This window comes from Centrocercus urophasianus, unplaced genomic scaffold, assembly GCF_019232065.1.
Source record: "Centrocercus urophasianus isolate 14NV4802_14NV808 unplaced genomic scaffold, USGS_Curo_1.0 seq_13, whole genome shotgun sequence".
Lineage (NCBI taxonomy): Eukaryota > Metazoa > Chordata > Aves > Galliformes > Phasianidae > Centrocercus > Centrocercus urophasianus.
This window is the reverse complement of record NW_024884475.1, coordinates 49732214-49751971: the sequence shown is the minus strand read 5'-3', so window position 1 is coordinate 49751971 and position 19758 is coordinate 49732214. Positions and strand designations below refer to the sequence as shown.

General features: G+C 39.6%; 1 protein-coding gene across 2 annotated transcripts in view; it reads right to left on the bottom strand.

Moving 5' to 3' along the window:
* The window catches only part of WWC2 (WW and C2 domain containing 2), an 86576-nt gene that overhangs the window by 11953 nt on the left and 54865 nt on the right, over window positions 1-19758 (bottom strand). For both annotated transcript variants that reach the window (XM_042812400.1, XM_042812399.1), the window contains exons 9-19: window positions 19148-19390; window positions 15458-15547; window positions 13147-13748; window positions 10836-10959; window positions 8527-8607; window positions 8359-8445; window positions 6810-7002; window positions 5040-5204; window positions 4157-4275; window positions 3225-3417; window positions 1164-1328 (exon numbers count right to left, since the gene is read on the bottom strand). In XM_042812400.1, the coding sequence (XP_042668334.1) occupies window positions 1164-1328; window positions 3225-3417; window positions 4157-4275; window positions 5040-5204; window positions 6810-7002; window positions 8359-8445; window positions 8527-8607; window positions 10836-10959; window positions 13147-13748; window positions 15458-15547; window positions 19148-19390 (2062 nt within the window). The remainder of the gene's footprint in view (window positions 1-1163; window positions 1329-3224; window positions 3418-4156; window positions 4276-5039; window positions 5205-6809; window positions 7003-8358; window positions 8446-8526; window positions 8608-10835; window positions 10960-13146; window positions 13749-15457; window positions 15548-19147; window positions 19391-19758) is intronic.

The window sequence follows — 19758 nt, the reverse complement described above, 5'->3', positions numbered from 1 at the left end:
GTTGAGAAAGACAGGGTTTGGCCAAACTTTCTTATTTCAGAACCTGGCTTCTGGCAAATTTCAAAGCTACAAAATCCCAGAACTTTGCTGGATGCAGAAACTTCAGGAATTTATGCTAAGTCAACCATCAGAACATCTAGTGCTACTGCCTGTAGAAAACCCACAGGCAGAAGTTAAGGCTACTTCCCCCCTCAATACAACCAGTTTCCAGAGTACAGAAATTAAACTGAAGATTAGGTTCTCAATTCAGACAGGGATCTATCCAAACTACGTAAAGATTGGTACAGTACTACACTTCATTCACATATAGGAATACTTACGTATTTACATATTGACTACAGCTTTTTTTAGGCCAATGATCATCACAGAGAGGTGACCAATTTTAGTATTTCCAAATTATAAGGAACCACCTCTAACTGTACTGGAAAAGAATTAAAGCATGAGGTATTTAAAGAAGTCATATTTGTGGGAGTAAATTACAATTCAGAGCTGGCAATCCATGCCTAAATCTGTAAACATGATTTTCACCATTAGGTTAGCAGCAACAGGGTTGATAATTTAAATTTATTTATTTAGTTTCCACACTACTATCTGTAGAGACTGGAGAATTTTGTTGCCAAAGCCATGTTTAAAATTAGCCCCAAGGCTGCACTCACACATTTTTCTATGAGGTAATTACAGCAAGACTTGGGCTGTCCAGGTTTAAAACCAGTTAGAAACAAAGTGAGATTTACTACTGGTGACTGAGCTCTTTCCACGCGGTTACCTTTGAATGGTTATATTATTAAAATATGTTCATGTAATGGCAGATTACAGAGAACTCCATTCTGTTTTAACAAATAATTTTGCTGTGTGTGAGCTATAGTTGCTTCCGTGCAATGAAACATTTACTGCAGGGAGCCAGCACAGGAATCTGTTACTTTTATCCAACAGGATGCGTTTTTGTCCTCATAAAGGTGTTTTGCAAGAGTGTGCAACTTTGCTGAAAGCCAATTCTACTACACACCAGGTCAGTTAGGGAAAGAAGAAGCACAGAGAAAGCACAGGCTCTGCCTCTTGCGGGGAAAATTGGTGCATGACTCACTGTCATTAATGCATCATTCCCAAGAAGTTAAATGACTCTTTAGTTAATAGCTCTTCATGCCAAGTGTTTTTCCTCTTACCCTACAGATGTATTGGTTCCGCTCGCCTGGCGAGAAGGTTTGTGAGCGCACAATCATGCTGTTCCTGACAAAGGGACGCTGTCTTGAGCTCCAGCTGGCTCTGTCCTTGGGTCGGACTGTTGCATCCTCGTTAACTGATTCCTCAGTGTTAGTCTCTTTATCAACCTATCAAAAGGAATTCAGTTTGTAAGAACTATTACGCCCGGACACATGCCACTATATAGGTTTTTTGTCTTTGAATTTTACAAGCATTCTTGTCACCTTGGAGGAGACGGAAGAAGATCAGTAGCAAAAAATCATCTTGCTCACCATGCTACACCAAGCAAGGAAGCACAAAACTACCCAAATACTTAGGGAAGTCTGGGCAGCCTTTGAAAGTAAATCTCTCTCCTCTAGAACCATAGCTTCTGCCTTTGCTGCCCTGCAGATTTTCTGATCCAACCAGGGCACAACAAGCATTTTGATTTGCCATTTGCACAGATAGTTATTATGCATTTGTATTTATACTGGATTTGTTCTGCATTTGTAGAACAGCAAGGTTTGGCCATTCTTGAGATGGTGCCTATGCACACAAAGCAGCAGCTGGGATGGGTTCTTCTGTACATCTGCCGAGGGCTGACAGAGCAGTGCCTCGTGGCGATGTGCAGAGCTGCACCAGCCATGTGAAATCAGGCAGAGGCTCCTACCCCAAGAAGGGGCTGCTGCCCAGTACAGTTGTCCCTCACATGTCACGAGGAGCCTCGGTTGCTGACATCCCTGTAGGAGGCGCCGTCGGTACTTACATGCAGCAATCATCTTGACAGCAGGGACAGAACGAGCACTGCAGCAGCTGGCACATGTGATGTTTCTGATGTGCACTGGGGCATTTTCTTCAACTGGGGTAATTTAATGAAGTTCACGGTTTTGAATGTGCAGGTGATAAATACAAGGACCTACATAGCACAACTGTAACCCTGAGAGGATCTGGCACAAGATGATCTATACTGTGGCTTGTTTATAATCAGGTCTGCAGTGTCTTTCCTTTACTGTCCAGGTCCACCCAGCCCTGGCACTGCAAAAGACTTATGTGCATGTCTAACCTTCAGACATTCTCCTTGACGTCTCCCCTTGCTGAGTTAGAGCTTTGATCTATATTTGTCTGCTACCCAGAAGACTGTCAGTCCTTTTATACCATGGCCTTGGCTCATTTGGCATCTTTCCACATTAATTGGAAGTTAATTACAGTTTCCAGCAAGTCCACTGAGGTGTCAAACTTTTGTATAGTTACAAACTTGAAGGAACAAGCTGTCATTCTTGTCTTTTTGTCTTTGCTGTTTTATAGAACCCATAGGACTAATTTATTTAGGCAACATCATTTTCATTAAGATACAGAAATATGTTCTAAAAGTTTAATTTCTAGATTATGTGCTATCATATCGGGCACATCTGTATGAAGTATTTTCTAAAAGTCCTCTCCGAAAGGTAGGATATAGTTTTAGGCAAACAGTTAACAAGAACATGCCAATGGAGGCATCACATGTACAGTCCGTGGGTAGTTCAACAGTATGCAGTTCAATACATATTTTGGAGCCTTCTGTTAATTAATCTTCCTTCCTCTGCTAAGCCAGATTTTGCATTTCACAAAAATAGAAATTAGAAATAAGGAAATTCCTCACTAAAGATCTTGATCCCTGTTCTGTTTCTGCCTCTGTTTATTAGAAGGGAAACAACAGATAAAAAAAAAAGAATTGGCAGCAATGAAACAGATGCGCAGAAATATTTTATGTGCAGATTGAAACTATTGAACTGCTCCTGTACCTTGCATAGTCTCCTCGCGCAACAAAAAAAAGGTGAAGACTGACACTTTTAATTAATTGTCTTTGACTTACAAGTTCCGTGTAGCATGCCTGTTAAATGCCTTCTGCACAGCTCAAAAGTGACTATGCCAATTTTGCTAAAAGTTCACGCGAGTGCTACAGCAAATGCCACACCAAATTGTGAATGCTCGGATGTGGCAGATTCCTCAATTAACTACCCAGAAACGGGACTTCAGACCTAGTAAGATACCACAGGAACGCTCACCAGTGTTAGTATGACGGCAGCTTGCAGGCTTTCATGGGCCTCATCTCTGTTCTGTCTGTTCTCATCTTCCTCAGTTTCTCCTGCATCAATGAATAACCCCGTGTCATCGGTACAGTTGCCTTCTACCGCCAGCTTAATGCCATCTTCCTCTTCATCCCCAATTTCATCAGATGCTTCTGCAAGCATTTCTAACCTGCATGAACAAAAGCAGCCTGGGCTTACTCTTGAGCTGATAAAGCCCACCACGGAAAGATAGTGGAAGGCCTAGGCCTTCACTCATGTATAACATATGCATTTTCCTAATGGGGAAATGATTATCACTGAAATGCTTCCTTTAAGTTCATGTGAAAGCACACTTATTATATGCTCCAATAAAATCCTGAAAGCTCTACTACAGTTCAGGATCATGACGATTACACTGCACTATATTGTATAGCCCTACGCTGTTAGCAGTGAAGGACTTTGGTTGTAACAAATTCACAAAACAAGTCCCTCCCTTCCCCAACAATAAAGCTAAAAAATTGCACTGGAACAAAACTCAGCAATTCAGCAAGAAATCCTTTTGAGAAAAGTTCACAGCTTCTTCAAAAACAAGATAATCAGTGGAAGCACCTACACACTGAGTTTGTCAGACAGAAGAGCTCCACTCAGACCCTATTAGTCACTTATTAGCACAGTTAGATAAGAGACATCCTAGTAGACCTCCAGTGGCTTAGACATCCCAAGTCGTTTCATGGAACGAAGTACATGGAGGAGCATGAGCACTGGGAACTAATAGGGCAGCCAAGACACTGTAAACCTAAGAGAAGGTAAAACAGTTAACCACATGAGGGAACAAGAATCCCATCCCCACACTGCTCTCTCATTGTCTGTGAATAAGAGGGAGGAGCAGAATCATTCAGACATGAATAGTAAAGAAAAAATGTCTCTACCAGTCTTCCTCAGAGCCCCTTTCCTCCTGTTCATCCTCTTCCTCCTCATCTTCAGCCAGCTCTTGTTCTACTGCTTCCAGCTCAGCGGATGTTCTCTCCAGCAGAGCTGACACAGCATCCTGCTTACAAGGAAGGAGAAGGCAAAACCAGAACTGAGTGATACATAATCCAGGTTTAAGAAAAAAGAAAAAAAAATGGAAAAAAGACCCCCTTACAAGAGCTCTATTACCATGGTGCTCCCTGGTACCAGCAAAAATCGATCTAGACCACAAATAGTGAGTTTGAATTGTTAGCATGTAGAACATTAATGGATGAATCTCAGTCAAAACCAGATTGTTTCTCTAATGACAATACTATCAAATATGTTCCTGTCATCCTATAATAACTCCTCTCTCTTTTCCTCTCATGCTTGTAACATCCCTAGCTAAAAACAGGTTCTTCTTAAAAGTCACATTTTAATGCTGTTCTCTTGAGTAAGTGTTAAAGCAGAAAAGTTTATTTAACTAAAGGAATTAGCATGCGTTCTGCATAAACAGCATTTTCTGTGAAATTACTTTTTTAAGTATGCAAATTCAGACAATAAATAGCATTTTTAATACATGCATATGCAAGTCAATGGTAATCTTAACAAAGCCATTAGGTAGCATTTATTTTTAAAATTAAACAGCAGAAATGTTTTGAATTAGAGTGCAATTTTGTAATCCACTAAGAAGCTTGGGCCCTACCCACGCTTAGCAACAAGTTTGCAACCCCTTAGGAGAGCTACTCACACAAAAGACTATAAACAGAACAGGACAGCATATACAGAATTGTAGTGCCATGGCACAATTAGGTCCTGTGTTTTTTTTCTTGTTATTACAGTAACAGGCAGTACTTCACTCACCAAGTCCAATGAGTCTGATGACTGCTTGCTTAAAAGAAACATGGGTTCCTCATTCTGATCCTTTTTTTTTTTGCCAGGCATTTGCTTGCAAGACAGAAGGTTATACCACAGAGCACAAGTCTCATCAGAAAATGATAAATCTGCCAGACTGATCTGAGTTCCAGCCTGTACAAAAATAAAGGGAAAAAGTCCGAAGTTCTTTTCTGGTAAGACAGCTGAAAAGTTCAGCAGTATTTATCATGTAAATTAAGCAGCACAGATTTGGCGTGGATCTTAATTCTCTTTTTAACTGTACAATTTTCTGTTTCCCTTCACTGCTACTTAGTCAAAATAACCAAAGTAGTACATGGAAAGGTCCATCATAAAGTCCAATCTGCCCTACTCTATTTCAGGTTGCAGAATTTCTCCCCACATGCATCAACACAAATCCCTCTCTATCTCTGTAATGCACACATTTGCTTTCTATAGCTTTCAATAACAAAAACTTGTGCCAGTGAAACCTGCAGTGTCAACCCACAGAGCAGCAATTACTGTTAATTTTCCAGTTGTTCCACCACAAAGATCATCAATACAGAAAACAGTAATGGATGACTCATGTGTTCTAACCAGTGAAGAAGCAGATGAAAAGAGATTAAGAAGCCCTTTCAGTTGGACAAACCCTTTGGGAAAACGTACAAAGTACGTGTGTGCTTGGACTGTTTCTTGGAGATTGAAATCCTCCATTCTTGGCAAAGCAAATCACCCTCATGGCTACTAAGCCGAGCAGCCCTTTTCAAGACTGGTTGTGATGCCCAGGCTTTCTGCCGGAGGTGCTATTCCCAACTCTTTCTTCTGATCTTGTGATTAACCCTTATGTCTTTTTTTCTTTTTTCTCCTTCACCTTTGAATCCTCCACTCTATTGCATTTTTGTTCTGTGACTCTTCTCTTACCTAAGGGGACACCTCTTGGTTTTCTTCACATCAGTAAAGCTGATTAATTCAGTCCACAGACACACTGAGAAAGGCCAACACATGGCCCAGGAACTCCTACATTTTTGAAAGTGAGAGGCCACTCCTGCAGTCTGGTCTAAAGAGTCCCATCAAAATTCTAGCATCTCTTCAGGGCATTTAAACCAAAACTCTTACTTTTCTACTACAACAGACTTCTGGTGAAAAACTAAACTGACTTGTATAAGACAGTGCAAAAGCAATTTGAAAGTAAATGAAAAGTCACTAATTAGGTGATAACTGCAATTAACAGTGGAGTACAAAAAAGCCTATCTAGTAAGCCAGTCCATGGGTATCATGCTCTTTTATTATTTCTAAAGATCATAAAAAATGAAAAAGGTGAACTTTTATTCTACAACTGTGTACAAAAATTAAATTTAGTTTGCTCTTTGTGACAAGTTTTGATAAAGAGGGTTAGTGTTGATTTATTTGGACATACTCTGGCTCTCAGCTTTCACTTTAAAATCTACTGTTGGTGTAATGTTGCAATGAAGTCTATAATGTTTTAATATCAAAAACGACAGAGCTGCAGTGCCAGCCTATAATTAAAGCTTACAGTAATGCTGTGTTAGAATTATCAAGCCACCTTCTGAAACATCCATCCAGGATAAAATTGAGTATCTGGGATTCCAGAGAAAACCAGAGTATTAAAGTAACAACTATATGCAGAGAAGAAATTCTGAAGCAGGTGCTGTGCAATTTCAGTGGCCTTGAGCATCAGAGTACAAGGGGACACTATGAACAAATGCTTGTCAAAAAAAAGCCAGAAGTAAAACTGCATACCAAGCATTCTTCCCGACGGCTTCGACTGACCGCACAAACATCTACTCTCAGTGTCTTCTGTAGCAGTGTTCCTTGGGAAATGGCAACTCTGAATATCTCGTTGAGTAAAATGGTTTCCATGGCAGGATGAACTTTTGTGCGGAACAGACAGCTGGTATCAGCTGAGGATGGAAGTACTGCTACTCTAATATACCTGTTGAAAACAAAAGAAAATCTTTACCTGTATTTAAACTAACACTTATTGATGATTAGTGATAGAAATCGACCCCATTGTCTAAAGGACTGCATGATGAGAAAATGAAACAGCAACCAACCAGAAATGGAGTGGAAAAGAGGTGAGAAAGAGAGAAGGGGCTGAGAAAGTCCCATCTTTTCCTTGCACAAACATTTCCCAAAATGAATTTCTGCCTCTGTAGTAGCAAAGGAGGTAGCTGTTTCTGCCTCTATGCTCTGGTTTGGTACTGCAACACCCTGAAGACCGTGTCACAGACAGGAGGAAAAAGAACCTTAATGTCAATTAAAAACTAAGTGAGAAGAAATTCCAATAAAGTTAAACTCTTAAAACAGTGCAAGCAGCACTGAAAGCAGTGGCATGTTTTTCAATCTTTTCAAAATCCAAACAGAACTCCAAAGAAAACAGAAAACTAAGAAAAATAAGGAAGATATCTAGGGCCATAGCTGCTTAAGGCATGTAATACGTGAAGTGAGACTTAGAAGAATGCAGTTTGAAGGCTTGAAGAAGTACGGAAGTATCTTCCAACTGGTATGCAGCTGCATTCTCTGTATCTAACAACTATGAATGGATACTGTGTGAATAACGACAGTAACAGCTAGCTTGCAGGTCTCCCGTTACTAGTAGTTCAATGGATGAAAGACATTCCTCATGTAATTTGTAGCTTTATTTCCCTAGTGCGCAGGGCCTCAAACGCATAGCAGAGCACATTAACAAGATGTTTTGCATCCTGTCTGTGCCTACGCATTAACTCATTTCTGGTGTTGGCTTTCTATATTATTGACACGTACTAATTGCAGAATGCAATGAAGCCAACTAAAGCAGGAAGAACAAGTGGAAAAATATTCTGGAAAAAAAAACTTTCTGGAAAAATCTTATTCTTCCCAGATTTGTAGTACTGTTGCTGTATTTTGTGGTAGTGATTTCATACATACTGTCAGTATTATTGAAAATTCAAATTTAGATGAAATATACCAGAAGAAATTAGGTTAACACTGGCTTTGTTTAACAGAAGAGCTTACTTTCACTTTAGCACAGGAAAAAAAGGTGAATATGTCCATCGTCTCACATTTTACTGTGTCAAACCTACAAGTTCTTGAATGAACAAAAAAAGACCTTGACACAAATTTTAAGTATTCCACTTTAATGTGTAATGTGCAAATTTCCTGGTAACTTTGTTTTCTTGCCAGAATCCATGAAAGCTACATACTTCTACAGTTTGTTTTATGCATATTTTAGTGTTGTAAAGCAGCCAATCAATCAATTTCTTTGGAGAATTTGTTCAATTTATTATTGCATTCTCATATTACTACTTACACTTTAGAGCCAAGGGGAACAGAAAACACTGGCAGATTTCTGAGCTGGACTATGATTATCACAAAACTTGAATTGCTGTGGTCATATCTGTTAAAGAGAGGACAATATGAGGAAAGTTCACTATTTATTTACATAGGAACAGATAAATTCTCTTTGCTGGTTGCTCACCTGAGTCCTATTTGAACTTGGGCAGACTCTAGTGCTGTTGCATCATCTTCACTGTATACAATGTCCTCGGTTTCATTTAGACTAGGGCAAGCAAGCAAATACGCAACAGTTAGGAATGTTATACTTAGCTTTCAGCAATAACTGAAGTAGACACACACAGAATGCATGTTCATTCTCTTGAATTTAATTGCAGCAAGCAGTGCAAATGAGAATTTCACAGCCTCCCTAATAGAAATTCCTGTTTTAAGATAGTTGCTGCCTGAACATTTTGACAAATCCAGTCATGAGTCAGAGTCTTTAGGCTGATTACTAAAACAGGTCAGACTAACAGGCAAGAGAGCAACTGGTAACATTTCTCTATACTTGGTTAGTACTTCTTAATTATTCAAAATACAAAATTGGAAATTCAAAGTTCTAATAAATATCAGACCTCACATAAACTAGATACCAAGAACTACTTTGGAGGACCTTTGAGAAACAGGAGCTCTGTGCAACAGAGAAGTTTCTGTGCAAACAAGAAACATCTTTCCTCTGAGCTTGTTTCAGAACCATTCAAAGAACCAAAAAGACTCAAGTCTTGTAGTTAAAGAGCAACTCCAGTACAGAATGGAATTACAGACAATCAGTGTGGCAAAAAAGTTTCCAGTTGTTTTCTGAGAGGTTTGAATGAGGATGTGTTATCACTGTTTTTCATTAATTTTTAAAGTAGATTGTTGGGATCAACAAACAGTGGTCAAAATAGTGCATGTGGAGAATGTCACAGATATCCCATAGCTACTGAGAAAGGACAGAGTTATTTTGAGACTACACATTCTAAGTTTTCCTTCTACAGTTCACTTCCTAGCTGCTGGCTAATATGATAGGGTGTGTTTATTCTCCCTTCCTTCCTTCCTTAAATTACTCAACACAAAGACTAGTCTATGCAGTGGGAAATTACTGTACTGCAGCTTCAAGAGCACACTGACAAATTGTTATTCCATACAGAGTGCTCATAAAGACACTTCTACTAAACATAAGCAGATCACACAGAGGCACTCATTACCACTTCACTGCTTCCAAGTCAATGAGAACTAAAAGTATCCACACCTGGAGCTATCACAGAAAACCTGGTGTCTGTAAATCTTAGCTTGTGCAAATAGCTACAGCTTGCTTTTGTACGTAGGCTTAGTGGATAAATTGTTTCCTTTCCTCTCTGTCTGAATATCAACAGGGAAAAGAGAAAAAAATCGTTGTTTTCCACCCACCCCACCAGTCACCGGAGATGAAACTAAGGAGTTCCACAGAAAATCCATGCCTTTTAGTCCAATGTTTGTTCAATTCTATCCACTTCTGCTTACAATCAGAGTGCACTGTAAGTTGTGATCACAGTAGCTCTGAATTGAAATGAGGTGGAAAGAGAACTATGGTTAGGGAACTGAACTACTCAATCACAGTCACTTAGTTAAGTGAAGGCTGAGTTTTTACAGAATCACGGATTGGGTGAGGTTGGAAGGCATCTCTGGAGTCACCTGGTCCAAGTAGGAACACCTACCACTGGATGGCCAGGACCAAGTTTAAGTGGCTTCACTACTTAAAGGGTAATCTCTTTTGTATCTGTGCTTTTGTGTTTGGTCTCATCTGTTATTATTGCATTTTAATTTGTGAAAGACTTCACAAGTAGGTATACTTTTATCAAAGGCCAGTAAAACCCATTCATGATACTATAATGCACCTTTATCTGTCCTAAAGCAAAGCATTTAATCCTGTCAACAGAAGACATGCATCAACATCTTCGTAAGCATCCTCAGAATACTCAAAAGGACAAAAAATTTGTAGTGCCAAGAATGTGCCAAAAAGGAAATGAAAATAAAACTTTTAGCTTCTCTCTCAGTTTGCCAGTCTACTCTTCCCCAGCCTAGAAAAGTAAAAACACTGCATAGGTAAGTATGGAGAATTCCATGGAAGTCATATCTTGTCAGAAAGCAAAGATGGCAAATACATTTCTTCTTGTATCCTGTTCACCACAGTAAATGATGAATATTATACCTCAAAAACCCTTAAATCTGGATAATTTTTACACCAACATTTCATGCGGGGATCTTCCCATCTTTCCAATATCCACTTTTTTTAACGAAGCAAATATTCAAATGAAATGCTATTCCATCATAGCATTTACATAAAAGAAGCAGTAACAGAGGTCACTCTGAGCAGTGCCAGTACCGCCACATGGCAGAATATATACAGCATTTCTAAATTCCTTGTGCCGATGGTATAAAATTGCTTACAGGAACATTTAATTTTTTGGTGGAAATGCTTATTCTCAAACCTACTGTTTCACAGAAGCTTCGTATACACCACTATCTCCAGCTACAGACTCATCAGACACAGCAGCAGATACACAAGCTGTCTTCTCTGCAAGGAGATGACTAGCTGCTCTTCTTGGCAAGTCAACACCTATGAAAAGAAAGAATGAAAATCAGTCAGAGAGATTAATAGTCAGAAAAAGAGAAGTACATAGCTTAGAAAGTTGTAAAGTTGAAAGCAGTGACCCTGAACTGAGTATCACACAGTAGTTTTGTTCCACATCATTAAACATTCGGAGACTGCATTACCGGTTCCACATATTTTGGCTAGAGATATATCCAAACTGATGAACTTGAAAATGTACAACTGTTAGTCCATTCCAAAGTACGTGCTTCTATCATCACCTGGATCAGCTGAGCTTGTTATTATACTTCATTATCCTCATTATTAACTCCCATTATCCTCACCTGTGAACCTGTATTTGCTATGTTCACATTCTACACTATAGAAACACTTCAGGTACATGCAAAGTGATTGCCTACTTTTTATTAAATATTCACAAGTCAGACAGAAGCACTCTCCCTAGTGATATAACTACTAGAAACAAAAAATACCCTCTGGTTTTCTATCATAAAAAGTTTTTTATTCTACCGAGTCTTTACTATCAACTACTACTCATCTTTAATCTTCAATCTGTATTCATACACTAGTTTCAGGCAGCAAAGCAGCAGCACTGACTGAAAGCCACGTTCTGCAACTCACTTAGATGAGGGCCTGTGCAGTACTGTTATCTGCCGACGGGTGAGGATGTTGGTATGCATTATGGCCCCCACCTGAATCATGACTTTACATCTTGTTAAGATGTTTAAAATTTAAGGCTTCAGATTAGATGATTGATTGCTGCATTTGTGCTTTTACTTATGGCAGTAGGAATGCTTTTTCCTTGATGATGAAGTGCTCTTTCCCTTCCCCCCCCACCACGTGAGGGGTGAAGGTGATGACATGATTTATTGATTACCCTCAGGAATTACCACAGCAGCCTGAATTGACTTTGACAACGACAGAGACTGACTGTGGAAGAACTACATGATATTCCAACTTGGTTTCTGACAGCAGAGACATGTACAGAGGAGGAAATGTATGTATGGTTCACCAATAGAGAAAAGTCAGAGACAGACAGGCAGGTTGGTGAGCACTGTGTCTAAATAGCCAAGGTAGATTATGACTTGAAATTACTAGCTGCACTGACTTAAGCTATGTTTGTCTGCCCCCAGATTAAGATTCTGTAGTATCTGAATTCATAGCCTTGTACAACCTATATGGCAGGCTGAAATATTCCATGCAGGTTTTATGCCTCAGGCTGAGTTTGCAGAAAACCTTTCCACTCAGCATTGCAGCAGTTCCAAGAGAGAAATTAGAGTAGAAACACTGAACCAACCCCAGCTCTGTACCTCACTCTTAACATACTGAAAGCCTCGCCATGAGGCCCATTTTACTCTGGAAACTAGTGGTACAGGAAGCTTAATTAATTTCTGGCTTTTCAAAATTGCTCATTTTGGCAGCCTTAATGGCCTCTCAAAGTTAATGTTACCTAATTACCAACAACACTTCAATAACCCACGGTGTCATTCATCCCATCTTCCTTAGAGAGAAGCAAATTCTAGGATGGGATGACTCATCCTTTTGGAAATTACCCAGACTAGCTTAGGTGCTCTGCTCTAACTCACAGATGGGTAAAAAGCTAAAAGCTATGAAATCCATGTTAAAAATGGGCACAGCAACACTGTAACTTATGTGGCACGTGGGAACTTGTCTCTTTCTCAACTTACATGCAAAACGAACTGCAGATATTTTGGCAACAGCAGATTCAGATAACTACACACACACACAAATTCTAACTGTTGAGGCCAGAAATCTCCACTGAGGAACCATGCTTGTAACATACTATTCAGTAAGAAGCAAAGTATCTGAATTCAAGTTACTAAAAAATAGCACAAGGCATTTTTCCTCTGTCCTCAAATGTTCTGACAATACCTAAGGACACCATGCGTCCTTCTTGCCTTCAAGATCCAGCTTATTTTTTTTTTCCTGCCATTTTTGAGGATAAAAAATTGCAACAGCTATTGAACAGATGTGGATGGAAAAGGGAGCTCGCAGCTCTCTCTCCCAAAGCTGCAAATTATGTAGTGTCCCTCAGAAATACTGCTCACAATGGCAAATCTGAGCCCATCGAGTTACACTTCAGTTACAGGAGCTTTCTCTACTCAAAAGTCATTTGCTTGTTCAAAATCTCTGTGTTATGTATACATTTTCACATTAGATTTTTTCACAAATTACCTGAACTTCCTTCATGCAGAGAAGACAAAGGCTGTCTAATGCTTTCATGAAGACCCTTATCGTCTGTAGGAATCTGAGATCCTGCTCTGGCTTCAGAGTCCAATAATATTTGGTTCTCACAGAGACTGATGCCTGCAAAATCACAGTCTTCAAAGTCTGTAGTGAGGTGATGCAGAGGGGAATTTTGAGCAGAGACAGAAAATGCAGCTTCTAAAACCAAAGGGGAGCCTGGGGGAGACAAGGAGGACAGTGAAGACCTGGAAGACAGCGATGTCACAGATTTGGGAGGCTCAGTCAGCTTGGGCTGGTCTGTGGCTGAAGGAGAGTCACTGTAACCTAGTCTGCCATGGGAGCTGACCACTTCATTTTCATGAATAGTAGTGATAGGCCCTGAAGGAATGTAACCACTTTTTTCTTGCAGTAGGAAGTCAAGCTTATACTGATAGTCCAAATCTGTTATTTGATCGCCTTGGTTATAATAGAGATCCGTGGAACTGAGCGAGTTGAGCGACCCTCTGCTTGATGTGTTCAGAGATCCCCGGCTGGATGCCAGAGATCCCAGACTGCTCCCTGATGACACAGACAGCGTACTAGCTGAGAGGCTGCAAAGAAAGAACAAAGACATACACTGATGTTACTGAACTAAACAGCACAAGGAGAGATAAGATTGACTGGGAGCTGTACTGTAATGATTTCTTACAATAGAATATTGCTTAGGGTTTCTTTTTGTTTTCGTTTTTCTTTCTTTTTACACAACCATACTTGTTTTAGAAGCAGTGCACCCAACCTGCACACCCTCAGCACAATATAAACAGTTTATGGACTATTCCCAAAGCCCTTTTTCCAGAGAAGGCTGCAGCCTTAACAAACTGGTCTGGCAGTGATAGCAGCTCTCTCAGCTGCTCTGCTCCACCCTGGGCTGGGCACTCATGGAGTCAATGTCACTGCAAAGGAGAGAGGTTATGATAGCAGAACACTGCTGTCACCCCAGAACAATTTACGCAGCTTTCCCTCTGCCCAAGCACCTGGGAGAAATGGCAGGTCTCAGAAGCAGAGAACTCACAGCAGAACTACTTTGCATCCAGTTCTATAACCATGAACAGGCCACGAACATGCAATCTTTACATGTTTATTAACATGAAAAGTGAAGGCAAGGAGCCCTGCCAGAGAAACTGAGTGTCACTGCCTTGGCTCTGCTGGGAAAAAACATGTCAGGAAAAATAATTCAAGGCAGCCCCTTTTAAACGCAGCAGCAGAGCTATCAACTTTAAAAATTTTGCCACTAGGCTACACAACTGCCTTTAACAGGACAAAATGACACTTGAGTCTGAACAAACAAGATCACAGAATATATTTTAAGAAATAGTAATAGACATTTAACCAATTAACCACCAATCAAGATGCAACTTGCACAGTCTGGCTGAGATGACTGAAATAGCTAAGCCATGAATAGGTTGGCATGGCTTATTGCAAGAGGATCTTTATAAAATTCTTAAAAATATTATTCCCCCTGTAGCCCCATTTTGATTTCTACTCTTGTTTCTACTCGTTTGAGTTAACATAGCAGGAGTTTGACCAAATTCACAACTTTTAAAATAAATATAACAGACACATAGATTGATAGCCAAAGGTACAGTGCACAAGTGGGAGAAATTCTTCCCCAGGACAAACTTCACATGTCATTAAATATTAGAATTCCCATCAGAGGAATGATTTTGAGTTCACAGTTGCTGTCACTGATTACTGTTTTATTATCATTATGAATTGCGTGCAGCCAGAATCAGATTTTGAAACAATGTCTGCCAGGAAAATATCCTGCTGAGGGTATTTCTTTGCCTATAGGAAGCACAAGTCAGAGTTGAAGAGAACCAGCTCTTCACAAGTCTTTACATACGTCCACATACACATTTATTCACTGAGCTCTCCAGTCATTATGCACGCTGCAGTTCTCCTTTTGCACAGATGTCTGAGAAACAATTTTCTCTACTCAGTGACACCATTTTGCAATCTGACCATTACAGAATTCCTGATTTACTTACACTGAAGCAAGATAATGTATCCCTACTCATTTACAGAAGCTATAAAAAAAGATCCATTCAATCCAGTCTTGAATTTTTGAAAATAGAAATGTATGCCAGGTTCACAAGATGGCAACATGGTTGAAGCTGTTGTAGTTGTGTTTTATTTTTAAATATTAAACAAATTTTGTTCAGCCTCCAGCTAAGAGAAAAACCTGAGAATGAAGTTTAGACAACCAAGTCCACTACACTGTTACTGAAAATAGATTCCACACGATGCAGTACAGCCTTACCTCCTAAGTTGTGAATGCAAATAAGTTGTCAATTTTGTAGTTTCTTCGAGTTTCTGTACCAATTCTTTTCTTCTTTCCTCCAATCTCAATCTGGAAACAGAAATATATGTAAGTAAAATATGACTGAGAAGTCACAAGGCTAAAATACTTCATAGATAAGACACAAACAAACTGAAGACTGCCTGTTTTCATCTGGCTGCTGACTACTGAAATCCAAGAGACTGCTAGCTTACAATCCTATCATTAAGTCCTACCCACTTCAGCAGAGTGACTCGAACTGCAGAACACTGAGCACTTCAATAAGCCTGCTGAACATACAAGCAGGCCCAACAGAAGAATGCCAGCATTAATTCTGACCATGCCAGAACTTGAGGTAGCATTGCAGGAAGTTTAAAATTAAAGCACTGTTTTTTATTTCAGAATCTTCCTAAAGAGACAACATACAATAAATCAAAGCCGGATCCCAGTGTAAGGCTCCAAGATGAGATACTGTTTTCACGAGTCCTTGGAAACCTAGAAACATTTACGAACAGATTTTTCATCACCTCTGAACAATACAGCCCATTATCAAGGTTTGCCTTTATTACAGAGCAGGATCATTGCTTCCTGCACTACTTTTAGAGCTTTTCTCTAAGGCCACAAATGGCAGAGTTCTCCAGTTCCTTTTGGCTGACTGGGAAGAGAAAGGATTCAGTAACCTCTACAGAGGGCTTTTCTTTTTCTAACTCTCTTTTGTCACTCCATTTGCAACACCAAATACATTGCCTTTTCTTCAATGGAGTCAGCTAAAACCCTCCTGTAGTTGAGGATGAGCACATTCTCCTCCAGCTCCTGTTCAGTCAACTGATACACATACAACTAATCTTAGGGATAGCTACTTTAAAATGTTCAGGTTCATCCACAGAAACCTTTTCTTCCACCCTTCTGGCATCTCAAGGATGTGCAAATTAAAATTCAACTGCAGAGAACATCTCAAAGAACAAAACCAAAAATCACCCACTGCTTTCTTATGCAAACTGAAAGAAATACTCCAGAGTTCCCAGAATTCACTCTCCAAGGGTAAGATAGCAGTAAAAAGGCATTAAGTCCTCAATTCAACAAAGCATGAAAAGCACTTGCTTACACTAATGCTTATTCAGCGAGTGAATCTGGGTTATGCAAAGGTGAATAAGTTACCCCGAGGTCAGCCAGGGTGTGAACTTCCACTCCACTGCATACGCTGTGTGTGCTCTTACACTGCAATGATGTGCTCATCTGCCAGTACCTGCTAACCTTGTTAAAAGCATACACAGCAATTCAGTCTTTGCTCATGTTCCCAAACCAGTAACTATGCTCATCTGTGGTATCAGACACTCTTTCCCACCATTTTTTTTTTCACTATGTAAACCCTTCTGCCTTCTTTTAAAGCGTAATCCATCCCGCTTTCCTCAAGCAACAGTGCTCTTCATTAACTCTTTCGTGAGTTACACAAATTCACAACATTTCACATTCCACAAGAAATTATTTTTTCCCCTTCCATACTGGGCCAAATTCAAAACTTTTAAAGTTTCTGAACTTATAGCACAGGCATGATCTTTAACATGCCAAAGACCACATGAGCACTCAAACCATCAACAGGACAAACTCCAGTTGCAACCCTCCCATCCCAACAAGTCTAATACTCATTGCAGGCGTGATGTCTTAGCAAGACACCTTTTCCCAGTTTTGATCAGAAATTATAACACTCAGAGGCATAGAATCTTAAAAAATAATAATAACTAATAAAGAAACTTAAATTACACACACTTCACCTTCTTCAGGTGGAAATTTATGTGGATGTATTTGTTTACGAGATATAAGAGTAAGGGTCAGTTTTACAGGCAAAAGCACAACCATCCCTCTAACTTAATGCCTATGATTACTGAGAATACTTTGCTGAGGACTCAAGAAGTTAATGGAATCTCCCTAAAATGAATGCAGAGACAAGAAAGCAGCAAGCAGTTCTTAGCAGCCCCACAATCCAGATACTTCTGAACAGCTGCTGGAAGGCTCCTTCAAGCAGTGAGACTGTACCCTGTCTCTGCTTTTTTGAAGCTGATAAGTTATGATTTATGCCCTCTATCTGCAAACTGACTCCAAGTACATCTACCAGTGGCAGTTTCAGCATACAGCATAACCCAGGGCTACACCAACCATGTTTTTAAGCCAGAGCAAGCCTCCTGTTTATTCTCTCCCTTTAAAAAATGAACAAACAAACACAGAACCTTAAAAAAGGAAAAACAACTTGTCATATCGAGCTCTTGGCAATCTATAGCTTCTTACACTTTTATTTCATTAACAGTAGCAGCAAAACAATGGAAACATAAGGTATTCATGAAACTTCACGAAATAAAATAGTAATGCAATGATAGCGCTGTGCTTTAAAGATGGTGTATCTCCTCCACCAGTAATGGGACCTAGAAAGAAATGAAATGCTAATGTTTGATCTGATGCAATTAGCCATATGCTTTTCTTGAATGGGAGAAAATTTTATTTGTCCTTGGCATGTCAGACGCCCAAGTTTGGCATCTGACATGTATGGGAAAAATGTTATGTCAGAATTGTCTTTGGTACCAACACACTTACAATGGCATTATTATAAAAACCTTAGGTTCACATTTATTTGCCTATGTGAATTTATTACGAACCCCTTATTGCCTATTTATCGATGGAAGTCAGAAAGCAACGAATCCGCAGTAATTTAGATACTATCAACACTTTTCTCTTGTACAATTGTAGTAGTAAGACACAACCCTTCTTCTAAAACACTCTGAATTCTCAATATAATGTAGTTTAAAAATGTTCAACTGTACACAAATATGCTTAAAAATCATGCCTTACTCACACGTTTCTTGCGTAGACAATAAAAAATTTCCTCATTGCTCATCTAAAATTTAGGAGCCAACCTTTAAGGCCACCAACAGGAATTTCACCATCCAGCAACAATGGTGCAATAGTGAGTGTTTTCCTAGCAGTCTTACAATGCTGATTGTATTACTTCAGTAAGACAGGCAACATTTTGTGCTTATTGGCTTTTTATGTGAGCTAGAGGTTCCCATAGATTTACTTCCACTTACAGTTAATGGAAAGTCCACTTGTGGCAGTCATCTTTGATTTTCTCCACCTCTTAACCTGGCTAATCCTCATCTATGGTGGAAGTTGCTTTGGTTAACAGTTAGGAAGTGAAAAGTTAGGAAAGTTTAATTTTTACTCCTCCCCCCTCGTCTCCCATTTTTTTGTCTTTTGGTTGCATTTTTGCAACTAAAAAAACTCACAAAAAAGGGCTTCTGATGTTGCAACAATCAAGATAATCTTTGTAACCTGAGTTCAAATAGTTTACACATATTATCAGAAATCAGTGAATGATGTATTGCCCTCCTGCTGGTACGCTGACATTTCTCAGTTATTTAACATCTGCCAGGCATTTTCATGCTGGTAACAAACACAGAGCGACTGATATTGACAGCACATACAGGGTGTTCAAATTCTCTCTGAGTACAGAAGAATCCTTTGTTTTTCTGCCCAGTGGGCTAATAACAAATTTAATTAAGATCTACATAGAACAGTTACTGAAGGAAAACAGCCCGTCAAGGCACAGTTCACGGCCTGTAATGAGTACAAAGGTTAGACTGCAGAAAGTGGCACTTAGTATCAGCAAAAACAATCCCTTACCTTTCAGCAAGTGCTTGACTGGGTTCGCTTTTTACAGAGTGCAGCTCTTCTTCAAGCCTCCTTCTTTCTGCTTCCAGCTGCTCTAGCTCATCTTGAGTACGTTTGCGTGGTGTGATAAACTGGAGTTCTTTTAAAAGCTCTTCTTTTTCATTGATTAGCATCAATTTTTCCTTTTCCACATCCAGTGCCCCAGGCCAGGCCTCACTATCTAACTTAGACAGTTCGATCTTCAAGTTAGCCATGCTAAAATAAAACACAGCAGATTTGCCTGAGCCTAGCACAGCACGTAATTTCCATGAAAGATAGAAGTGATGCAACATTTTGAAGGTGTAAGTACAGAACAGCTTTTTCTATTTAAACCCGTGCTTTTAATTACCTTTACTTGACAAGAATGCAACTTTTCCAGAAATGCAAGCCACCTATCCAGGCCAACAGGCCGTGTACTCTTCTCTGCTTCAGACACCTTGGAAGAATGTATTCTGAGAAGCACAAAGCAACTAACAGCAAACTTTCAAGCTACGGTGCCCTAAATTCACATGTCTCATATATGGAAGAATGCTAAAACAGACGTCGATACCCAAATACACTAGAAATGAGTTTCTCTTGCTCAA